This window comes from Lithobates pipiens, unplaced genomic scaffold (genome assembly GCF_037356315.1).
Source record: "Lithobates pipiens isolate NorthernLeopardFrog02 unplaced genomic scaffold, aLitPip1_a1.2 Scaffold_19, whole genome shotgun sequence".
NCBI lineage: Eukaryota > Metazoa > Chordata > Amphibia > Anura > Ranidae > Lithobates > Lithobates pipiens.
This window is the reverse complement of record NW_027507764.1, coordinates 54,577,534-54,589,903: the sequence shown is the minus strand read 5'-3', so window position 1 is coordinate 54,589,903 and position 12,370 is coordinate 54,577,534. Positions and strand designations below refer to the sequence as shown.

Below are 12,370 nucleotides of genomic sequence, written 5' to 3'. Positions count from 1 at the left end.
GGATAGCAGCCACTCCCCCATAGGAGTGAATGGAGGCTCCAATCAGGTTCGCCTGGAAAACTAACAGATGGACCTGATCGATTGGAAAGCCCACGTGAAAGGGGCTTTAATGTAAAGAAAACAACTGTTAGGCTTCAGAATCCCTTTAAAGAGGAGCTCCAGTCTCCAAAAAACAAAATTAAAAGTCAGCAGCTATAAACCATAAAAGCTGTTGACTTAACCACTTTGCTGGCTTAAAGTGGAAGTGAACTCCCCTATCGTTTTCAGCCAAGGAAGCTGCCATCTTTGCCTCTGTTTAATCTTCAACTGCTATGGTGCTGCACATGTGATTCGTTATGACACCAGCCATTGGATAGTTTGATAGTTTGGCTGAGAGCACAGCCAATGTGCAGTTAGCATTCCCGGCATGCCTTTTTTTTTTTTAACTGTTTAAATCGATGGGCTTACTTCCACTTTAAGACCAGACCACTTTTTGCGATTCGGCACTGCGTCGCTTTAACTGACAATTGCGCAGTCGTGCGACATGGCTCAAACAAATTTTACGTCCTTTTCTTCCCCCCACAAATAGAGCTTTCTTTTGGTGGTATTTGATCACCCCTGCGGTTTTTATTTTTTGCGCTATAAACAAAAAAAGAGCGACAATTGTAAAAAAAACAAACACATTATTTTTTACTGTTTGCTATAATAAATATCCCCCAAAAATATATAAAAAAAACTATTTTTTTTCCTCAGTTTAGGCCGATACGTATTCTACATATTCTTGGGGGGAAAAAAAAACAAACAAAAAAAAAAACGCAATAAGCGATTGATTGGTTTGTGCTAAATTTATAGCGTTTACAAAGTAGGGGATAGTTATATGGCATTTTTATTAATTATTTTTTTTACTAGTGCAACATTATGGCGGAGACATCGGACATTTTTGACACATTTTTGGGACCACTGTCATTTATACAGCAATCAGTGCTATACAAATGCACCGATTCCTGTGTAAATGACACTGGCAGTAAAGGGGTTAACCAAGGGGTGGCAGTGTATGGGGTTAAGTGTGTCCTAGGGGTGTGTTACTAACTGGGGGGGGCTGGACTGTGCTTAAGTGAACACTGATCTCTGCTCCAATCACAGGGAGCAGAGATCAGTGTCACTTGTTGCTAGGCAGAATGGGGAGATGCTGTTTACATTGGCATCTCCCCGTTCAGCCTCCCCGTGAGACGATTGCGGGTATCCCCACGATGATCAAGTCCACGGGACCCGCGACCAGACGCACGGGGGTCCCGGCCGGCGGCGCACATGTGATGGCAGGGCGGCAATTTGAAATGGACGTACCTGTAAACCAATTTGCCTGCCCGTGCCATTCTGCCGACGTACGTCGTCGTGCACCGGTTGAGAAGTGGTTAATATAAAAGACACTTGCCCACCGAGGGATCCAACCATGTCGGCACCTGAGCCGATTCTTCATTCGGCTTTGGTGCAGGCTCCGGACATCTTAGGTAAGGGAAACCGGCAGTAAAGCCTTCCAGCTTCACAGCCATTTCCTTCTGCACATTCGCAAGTCATGCTGTGCTTTTCAAATGGTCCCGCAATCTTCTGGGACCTCTGTGTGCACCACAAGGCTGTGGAGAGGGGTATGGGAAAAGACAGACCTCTACAGCAGGGATATGCAATTAGAGGACCTCCAGCTGTTGCAAAACTACAAGTCCCATCATGCCTCTGGGTGTCATGCTTGTGGCTGTCAGAGTCTTGCTATGCCTCATGGGACTTGTAGTTCTGCAACAGCTGGAGGTCCGCTAATTGCATATCCCTGCTCTACAGCATTTAATCAAAAATTTCCACATAACATAGGGAAGATGCAATACAGCAAATTTTAATTTCCGTTTGTCAGGCTCACTGTGATTATATAAAGAAAATTTACACACAAATAAAAACGTTCAAACCAGTAATACAAGCTGATAATTATTAACATTAACCACTTGCAGACCGGACCATTTTGCTGGTCAACGACCAGACCACTTTTTGCGATTCGGCACTGCGTCGCTTTAACTGACAATTGCGCGGTCGTGCGACGTGGCTCCCAAACAAAATTGACGTCCTTTTTTTCCCCACAAATAGAGCTTTCTTTTGGTGGTATTTGATCACCCCTGCGGTTTTTATTTTTTGCGCTATAAACAAAAATAGAGCGACAATTTTGAAAAAAAACGCATTATTTTTTACTTTTTGTTATAATAAATATCCCCCAAAAATATATAAAAAAAATGTTTTTTCCCTCAGTTTAGGCCGATACATATTCTTCTACATATTTTTGGTAACAAAAAAAAAAATCGCAATCAGCGATTATTGATTGGTTTGCGCAAAAGTTATAGCATTTACAAAATAGGGATAGTTTTATAGCATTTTTATTAATTTTTTTTTTTTTTTTTTACTAGTAATGGCGGCGATCTGCGATTTTTATTGTGACTGCGACATTGTGGGGGACCCATCGGACATTTTTGACACATTGTGGGGACCATTGTCATTTATACAGTAATCACTGCTATATAAATGCAGTGATTCCTGTGTAAATGACACTGGCAGTGAAAGGGTTAACCAGTGGGTGGCAGTGTAGGGGTTAAGTGTTCCTAGGGGTGTGTTACTAACTGTGGGGGAGTTGGGCTTTCATTTAGTGTACACTGATCTCTGCTCCAATCACATGGAGCAGAGATCAGCGTCACTAGTTGCTAGGCAGAATGGAGAAATGTTGTTTATACAGCATTTCCTCCATTCGGCCGCTCCGTGAGACGACCGCGGGGATGCCCGCGGCGATCGAGTCCGCGGGTCCCGCGACCGGACTCACGGGGGTCCCGACCAGCGCGGGAGCGCGCCGCCGGCGGCGCGCTCCCGATGGCAGGGCGGCATCGAATATTGGACGTACCTGTACGCCAATATGCCTGCCCGTGCCATTCTGTCGACGTACATCGTCGTGCGCTGGTCGGGAAGTGGTTAAGGGCTTTAAAGCGGAGTTCCACCCAAAAACTGAACTTCCGCTTTTTGAAATCCTCTGCCCCTTCGGTGTCACATTTGGCACCTTTAAGGGGGGAGCAGATACCTGTATAATCCAGGTATTTGCTCCCACTTCTGGGCATAGATCACCGCAGTATCTGCGGATATCTATGCTATATCCAGCGCCTCCTACATCCCGCTGTCTTCTGGGGACACACGGGTCACAGAAGACAGCAGGGACCAGTGGAATTGCACAGCGTGACTCGCGCATGCTCAGTAGGGAACCAGGCTGTGAAGCCGCATGCCTTCACTTCCCGATTCCCTTACCGAAGATGGCGGCGACTCCACCCAAGAGCCGAGGGACAGATCGGCTTCAGGTGCTGACATCGCAGGCACCCTGGACCGGTAACTGTCTATATTTTAAAAGTCAGCAGCTGCAGTATTTGTAGCTACTGACTTAAAAAAATAAATAAAAAAAAATACATTTGGCGGAACTCCGCTTTAAAAGAACTTTTAAAAAATACTATACTAACGAGTACAGGTGCCTACAGATTGGAATAAGTAACAGTACAGACAAATTATCATTCATAAGCCTCTTACCCGTCTTTGGTTTGATCCACTACGCCAGCCAATAGCTGCACAGTTTTGGGGTTTGGCTGTCCATCTCCAGTGATGTTCAGGTAACGTCTGACAAAGTCAAGAGGAGACATAAAATAGTCTCCATCCTTTTCCACACTGGCATACTATGAAAGAAGTGACAAAGTAGAAGAATTTTATAGCACTTTAACAACAAAGTCTCGTAATGCCTGGTAAGCCTCAGAGAGCGAAGGCCTACCAGGCTGTTTTAGTTCTGGTGTTAAAAAAAATAAAAATAAAAAAGCCCTCACTACTGACAACCTAAAGGGGTAATGGTTGCGGTTTTGCCAGACAGAAGAAGGGTACAGGTAAATATGAAACAGAACTACAACATTCTGATTGGGAATGATTAGAGCAACATTAAAATAATATTCCTGTAAAACTGAACCTTCACGTTAAATTTGTTTGAAACGTTCCAAGACATACAAGTCTTAAAGTTTGTTTTCTTTAGAAAGCCACCACAGCCTCATGTGTGCTTCTTCCAAGCCAGGCTTGTTTGCATCTATTTAGATACAAAGCTTGGCCCAGCCTCTTGCTCCCAGGCTTTGACTGACAGTAGGAGGAGCCAATGGCTCCCCCTGCTCTCAACCGAGCCTGTGAGAGCGGGGAGAGGAGAGAGGAGAGAAGAGCTGCGACAGACAAGCACAGCACTGGACCGGGATTGGCCCCCAGGTAACTATTTGGGGAAGGGGGGAGGGGGGAGAATGGGACAGCTGCACTTAGAAGAGTTTTTACCCTAATGCAAAGAATGCAATAAAGTGATTGTAAGCGATCACCTTGTTAAACTACCCATTCAGTTTAAAATTGAAATTAAAAGGCACACATTTGTGTATACATGTTAAAAAAAATAAAAAAATAAATAAAAAAATAAAAAACCCACACAAAAAAAAACACTCAACACTACAAATACCTTTTATTCCCCCTTTTTTTTTTTTTGTTTTATAAGTGATCACATTCCTGCTTTTCTCAGCTAGATAAGAGCTAGGGGAAGGAGAAGCAGCATTACACTGATCTTCCCCATGAATGGCTGTGCAGGGGGTGAGGGTGGGGGCGGGGCGTGTCAGGACAAGTCTGATCATTGGCGAACAGTCTAAGTTCCCAGCTCTCCTGTCTAGTGTGGTCAGTTTTTAACAGGAAATCAGAGGGACTGACAGGAATACCAGGGATTTCACACAAAGGCAGCAATATAAAAAGAACAGGATACTTTCTCATACAAGTACATGGTACAGCAGCCACATATCAGGAATTTGAAATTCTGGGGTAACAAATACTTTAAGTTTTAAATACTTTTACCTTTAACCTTTACATCCAATTTAAGCTGAAAGGTAAATTGGTCTTAGGCCCCTTTCACATGGGGCGGATGCCCACAGCGGACTCCTCCAGCTCAGCGGGAGACCCCCGCTGAGCCGGCGGATGACAGGTTTGTCTCTGCTCACTGTGCATGGACGGACCCAGAGCCCCACTGTCCTCTATGGGAGATTGGATGAAAATGGATCTGCCTGCCCGTTCTCATCCAATCCCATCTGAGCTGCTGGACGGATGGCGAATGCATCACCACCTGTCTTCAGCAGATCTTGTCGGATCGGATGACAGGCGGGTGTCAGCGGACAAATCTCCGCTGACATCCACCTGCTCAAACAAGTCAATGGTTGGCCAGCTCGGATCTGCCTGAAAAAACGGACAGGTGGATCCGAGCAGGCCCATCGTGTGAAAGGGGCCTTTGGTAAAGCCAAAGCTCAACACCTTCTGAGATCTCTAACATTTTGATAAACTACAGTACTTCCTCTACGTGATGATATTGTGGCTTTACTGTCTAAATCAGGGGTCCCCAAAAACTTTCCAAACAATGGGCCATTTTACTGCCCCTTAGATTTTAAGGGGGCCAGATACTGGCCAGCAGGGGTAACAAATGGCCCCCAGCCGCAGTAGGAGTGGACAACACCTGAGGGTTGGTGTTCAGTACATTGCCCCTGTGGTCACTAGGAGGAGAACAATGTCCCGTCATCGGTATCAGTGGAAGGAGCGGTACCGCATCATTGGCAAAGAGCTGCAGTTTGGTGACGGTTGATCTTGATATTTTGTTTGCAGCAATGGCTACACAGCGCTGCCTGGAGGCCAGCTTATACTTCAAATACAGTAGCTGCAAAATCACTTGCCAAAAAGAAAAATTAAGGAATTGTCCATGTCCTTAGAAATATTGTCTGCAGATAACTGCCAATTTATAAGTGTTTTCATGTTTATTGATGGACTGAAAAAGACAAAACAAAACAAAAAAAAAAGCAACATTCTCCAGGGAAATTTCTTTGCCAATATCAATCCATTTTTTTACTTCATTGTAACACTCCATTGCCAGCTGTAATATTTACTTTTTTTGGGGGGGGGGGGGGGGGGGGGAGACATAGCCAAAAGAAATGACCATTTCAGATTATTTCATGATCTTCATAAATAGGTCACTAAGCCTTTCAGTACTGTTAGTGGCCAGTTAGAAGCGGGTGAATACAACCTCTACAGCCGTGGCCAAAAAAGTTGAGAATGGCACAAATATTAATTTTCACAAAGTCTGCTGCTTCAGTGTTTTTAGATATTTTAGTCATAGGTTACTATGGTATACTGAAGTAGAATTACAAGCATTGCATACGTGTCAAAGGCTTTTATAGACAATTGCATTAGTCAATATTTGCAGCATTGACCCTTTATTTCCAAGACCTCCGCAAAGTCTCCCTGGCATGCCGTCAAACAACTTCGGCGGCACAGCCTGACTGATTGCAGCCCATTCTTGTATATTCAATGCTTTGAGTTTGTCAGAATTTGTGGAGTTTTTTGTTCACTCGTCTCTTGAAGATTAAGTTCTCAATGGGATTAAGATCTGGGGAGTTTTTCGTTTACTAAAGTGATCATACCTTGGGTTTTTCATATTTCTTTTCTGTTCTGTCTGCATTTTTTCCTCTTTTCCCTTTGTTTCTCTCTGCTCTCTTTCCCTTCTCTCTCTTGACATGATCTTTCTTATGTATTTTGGTTATGTTGGTCAGCTCATTGAACGTATCATTCTCTTTATTTTTTATGACCTGTTGTTGGATGTAAGACCCATACTGTTAACCATTTATCGGTGGTTTGACCTGCGGTGTTATGCTATTTGTTTATCACCGTCCTGTAATCTTGTCATCCAACTACTTATGCTAATGTTGAAATATGATTCCTTTTGCTGACTTTGTATTTCTGTTAATAGCTTTAATAAAACTTTTTTGAAAACAAAAAGATCTGGGGAGTTTCCTGGCCATGGAACCAAAATTTAGATTTTTTGTTCCCCAAGCCACTTATGCCTCGTTTCCACTGAGCGGATCGGTTCGGGTTGGTTTGGTACTCTACACTATTTTGAGCGTTTCCATTATGAAAGCGGCCAATACAACTGAACCATACAGCACCATTCATGGTCCTGCTTCAGATGTCGGGCCATAGAAAATGGTACGGTACTGTTAGGGCAGAGCTACTGGCATCACACAATACATTCCACTGATTGGCGGACAGAAAAAATATAAATGCTCACGTCAAAGGCATTTTTTCTGAACCCCATATGGCCCCTGGCGGTCCGACTTGCAGTGGAAACGCTAACCGAAATAGGCCGGGCCATTCTAACCCTTCTAAACTGTACCGACCTGAACCGTTCCGCTCAGTGGAAACAAGGCATGAGTTATCACTTTTGCCTTTTGCAACATCATGCTGGAAAAGGCATTGTTTGTCAGTCACCAAACTGTTCTTGGATGGTTGGGAGAAGTTGCTCTCGGAGGATGTTTTTGTTCCATACTTTATTCATGGCTGTGCATGAGCCCACTCCCTTGGCCGAGAAGCAACCCCACACATGAACTGTCTCAGGATGCTTTACTGTTGGCATGACACAGGGCTAATGGTGGCACTCACATTTTTCTACTCCACACCAGGTTTTTTCCAGATGCGCCAAACAATCAGAAAGGGGATTTATCTGAGAAAATGACTTTACCCCAGTCCTCAGCAGTCCAATCCCAGTACCTTTTGCTGAAAATCAGTCTGTCCCTGATGTGTTTCCTGGAGAGAAGTGGCTTCTTTGCTGGACTTCTTGACACCAGGCCACCCTCCAAAAGTCTTCTCCTCGCTGTGTGTGTCGATGTACTCACACCTGCCTGCTGCCATTCCCGAGCAAGCTCTGCATTGGTGGTGCCCAAATCCCGCAGCTATGTCAACTGTAGGAGACGGTCCTGGCGCTTGCTGGACTTTCTTGGGTGCCCAGAAGCCTTCTTCACAAATGTAGTGGAAACGTCATTTATGGGATTAAGTTCACTTTCATGGCAAAGAGGGACTTTGCAATTAATTGCAATTCATCCGATTATTCTTCATAACATTCTGGAGTATATGCAACTTGCCTTCATAAAAACTGAGGCAGCAGACTTTGTGAAAATGAATATTTGTGTCAGTCTCAAAACCTTTGGCCACGGCTGTAGAAGTATCACATGTTCCTCATTTGTGTGGACTTACAGGACATTCATTATGGTTTCTGAATATAACTTGTGGTTTATACGTAGTACAGCTTTCCCAGTTGTATACAGCTGCATTTTATAAATGCCAAACATTAAAATCAATACCATACCTTAAGAAATATAGTTTTCAGTTCAGCGGGATCGGCCCTCTTGGGTAAAGCTACCTGCAAAGAATAAAAAAAGATTTGAACAGACACATCAGAATAGCTCCGGGAACAAACATGTCACATCTTTTCCATTTCTTAATCTACTTACTGATCGACACAAAAGCAACCATGGAAGAGCTTAAAATGTGACAAATATATAAAATGATAACAATGCTGTAAGAGCAAAATGGTGAGGGTAAGGCTGAATGTGCTTCTATAGTAGAAAAAAACAATATAGTACAAAAAATAAAACCAAACACAGAATATATACATCTAGATTTCTATTGCTGTACTTTTACAATAGACACTGCTATAAATTTGTGATGTCAACGCTGTGCTACTCAGTTCTCTTTGCTGGAGGGAAAGCTGTGCGAACCTCCAACTTTTAGTCTCATCTCCTGCTACTTCTTAAAGTGGTAAACCCTTAGGGTCCGTTCACACAGGGGCAACACGACTTTGAGCGAGACTTTGGGAGGCAACTTGGACACGACTTGAGTATGAATCACAGCACGACTTGAGGCAACTTACAAGGCAACTTGAAGTTGCTTCCAGGAGATGAGACTTTACCAGTGGCCAATCACATAATAATCAGCTCTGCGGGGGGGAGGGGTTTGCCTAGAAAACTATTTGTACTTCCTGGAAAGTTGCTTCAGTTAAGACAGGGGATCAGACTTGGAGGCAACTTCTATTGAAATCAATGGGTACAAGTTGCCTAGAAGTCGGATTGAAGTAGTACAGGAACCTTTTCTGAAGTCGGAGCAACTTCAGTAGTGTACATTAAGATGGCTCTCATTCACTTAAATTGATTTTTAAATGTTGCGCGACTTGAGGCAACTTGGGACGACTTCAAGTCGGATCCAAAGTTGCTCCTGTGTGAATGGACTCTTAGGGTCCTTTCACACTGACGTCCCGTTCAGGCCCGCCTGTCAGTTTTTCAGGCGGACCTGAACGGGTGCTCCATAGAGCTCTATGGAGCATCGGATGTCAGCGGTGACATGTCCGCTGACATCCGACCCGCTCCGATCCGAAAAAGTGTAACGGAGGAAAAAGCTATTTTTCCATCCGTCTGTGGATCGGATCGGATGACGACGGGCACTGCGGTCCGTCGTCATCCGATCTCCCATAGGGGAGAGCGGCGCTGTGACAGGTCCGTCCCTGCGCAGTGTGCAGAGACGGAGCTGTCATCTCCCTGCTCAGCGGGGATCGGCGGAGTGATCCCCGCTGAGCAAACGGATATCCACGGGGCGGATCAGAACTGATCCGCCCCGTGTGAAAGGACCCTTACATAAACACAGTGAAGTGACTGGCCTCGGGCGGTACACAGAGATTAAGTAAATTTTCCTACATACAGTGGGTATAGAAAAGATCACCCCCTCCCCAATTCAGATATTAATCTTCTTGCTTTGCAGCCTGAATTGAAGACCGGCACAATTTTTGTTTTATCCATCTGTATTACACAGTGAAACTTATAACATATACACACAGTAAGGTTGAATAAAGGCACACCAGTACATCCAGTTCAACCTGAGTTAGTAGTCTACAATTGTCCCTATCCCCGTACATTGTGTCGCAAAGACGCTCATCTATTAATAATTATTTTTTTTTTTTTAAAAAGGTACCCATATAGCTCTGTCAATTTAAGCAGCGTTCCACACATACTTCGCACACTCCCATCAGTCCCTACCCTCAAGCAGCCCACAATCCAAGGTCCCCAACTCACATTCATATACTAGGGCCAATTCATTTTGGACAGAAGCCAATTAACCTACCAGCATGTCTTTGGAGTGTGGGAGGAAACCGGAGTAACCAGAGGAAACCCACACAGGCACAGGGAGAACAGGCAAAATCCAGGCAGGTAGTCTCGTGTTTGGAATTTGAACCAACGACCCTTTTTCCTGCTAGGCGAGAGTGCTGCCCACTACATCACTGTGTTGCCCACAACATCCAAGTGAAAGATTTAACACCAACATGTGTAAAATCAAAAAAAGAATCAGAGTTGTAAAAAGGATTACCCCCCCCTTTGTGTCAGCATTTTGTTGAACCACTTTTTGCTTTAATTACATCCTTTAATCTGTTGGGATGTGTCTACTAATTTTTCACATCTAGACTGCAATATTTGCCCACTTTTCTTTGCAGAACTGCTCAAGTTCAGTTAAACTTGATAGTGGCTATTTGTAGACTGCAGTCTTCAAGTCATTGTCAACTGTTAATTCCACAGATTTTCAATGGGGTTTAGGTCTGTGCTCCGACTAGGCCATGCAAAGACATTCACCTTTTTCTTCTTCAACCACTGTGTGGTCATTTTTAGCTGTGTGCTTTGGGTCATTGTCATGTTGGAAGGTAAACCTTCTTCCAATTAACAATTTTCTGGCAGAGGGCAGCAGAATTTAATTGTATTTCACCCCACCCATTTTTCCTTCTATCCTGACAAGTGTTCCAGTCCCTGTTACAGAGAAACATCCCATAACAAGATATTACAACCTCCATGGATCACTGTAGGAATAGTGTTATTTGGATGGTGAGCTGTATTGGATTTCCACCAGACACATTGTTTGGTGTTGAGGCCAAATCATTCTATTTTAGTCTCATATGACCAGAATACCATTTTCAGAATCTTCAAAAAGGTGCGTTTTGGCAAAGCGCAGTCATGACCGCATGTGGCCTTTCTAGAGGAGTGGCTTTTTTCTTACAACCCTCCCATACAGGCCACATTTGTGGAGGATTTGTGATATCGTTGTCACTGCACACAATGACCACTCTGTCATAAATTCGAGCAACTGCCTCAGAGTTGCTGTAGGCCTCTTGGTAGCCTCTCTGACCAGTTTTCTCCTGGCTTTTTCATCCAGTTTAGAGCGACATCCTGATCCAGGGAGGGTCTGTGTTGTACCAAATACCTTCCACTTCTTAGGGTGCTTTCACACTGGGGCGGTATTCAGGCGTTACAGCGCTAAAAATAGCGCCTGTGTAACGCCTGAAAAAAACCGGCCCCTTTAACTCCAGTGTGAAAGCCGGAGGGCTTTCACACTGGAGAGATGCGCTGGCAGGACGGTGAAAAAAGTCCTGCTAGCCGCATCTTTGCAGCGGTGAAGGAGCGGTGTATTCACCGCTCCTAAACCGCTCCTACCCATTGAAATCAATGGGACACCGCGGCAATACCGCTGGCAAAGCGCCGCTGCAGCGGCGCTTTGCGGGCGGGTTTAACCCCTTTTCGGTCGCTAGCGGGGGTTAAAACCACCCCGCTAGCGCCCGCACACCGCCGCTAAAACGACGGTAAAGCGCCGCTAAAAATAGCGGCGCTTTACCGCCAACGCTGCTCCCGCCCCAGTGTGAAAGCAGCCTTAATGATAGACTTCACTGTGCTTCTGTGCATTGATAAAGCCTTAGAAATGTTTTTTTGTATCCATCTCCTGACTTCTGCCTGTCCACAACTTAATCCTGGAGATCCCGGTGACAGTGCCTTGCCGTCCATAGTTGATGGTTTGCATCAGTTGCACTACCAGGGACTGAAATGCTCCAGGAACATTATTTTCATGCTCAGTTAATCAAAATAACCACAACTGATCACAGTTGAAAGTCAAATGGCTTTGTGTGTCATTAAGGAGATTAGCTACACCGGACTGGGCTTACACGTCATTTTTAGAAGGGGGTGATCCTTTTTCCAACTCAGTGATTGTTTTTATTTATTAAAAAAAAAAATTCTGACATGTTGATGGGTGGAAGCAGTTTCACTTGGATGTTATAAGTTGCACTGAGCAAATACAGTGGTATAAAACAAACTGTGTCCTCCATCTTCATTTCAGGCTGCAAAGCAACAAAATGCGATTTTAAAACGGGGGGGGGGATTCTTTTCCATACCCACTGTAGGTTGTACTTGTTTATCTGTAGCCACATGTCTTGTACATACATTCAAATTCTCAAAATTACACAGGACCTCACAGCTTTAAAAATCAGGAGGCGGGGAGCTGAAGTTGCATTCTGATTAGTGAGAGCCGATTGGAGGGAGGGCGACACAGGATCTCGCATGCTTTAAAAAGCAGGGGGCAGGGAGCTGGAGTAGCACTCTGCAGAGCTTAGTGAGAGCTGATTAGAGGGAAGGCACACAACTCC

The 12,370-nt window shown here is 44.5% G+C and overlaps 1 protein-coding gene across 1 annotated transcript in view; it reads right to left on the bottom strand.

The window, feature by feature from the left end:
* SLC25A13 (solute carrier family 25 member 13) overlaps positions 1-12,370 on the bottom strand; it is a gene marked incomplete in the record, with an annotated part of 301,958 nt that overhangs the window by 244,261 nt on the left and 45,327 nt on the right. Inside the window, 2 exon segments of the mRNA XM_077490751.1 lie at positions 3,574-3,716; positions 8,228-8,281. Of these exon segments, the coding sequence (XP_077346877.1) occupies positions 3,574-3,716; positions 8,228-8,281 (197 nt within the window).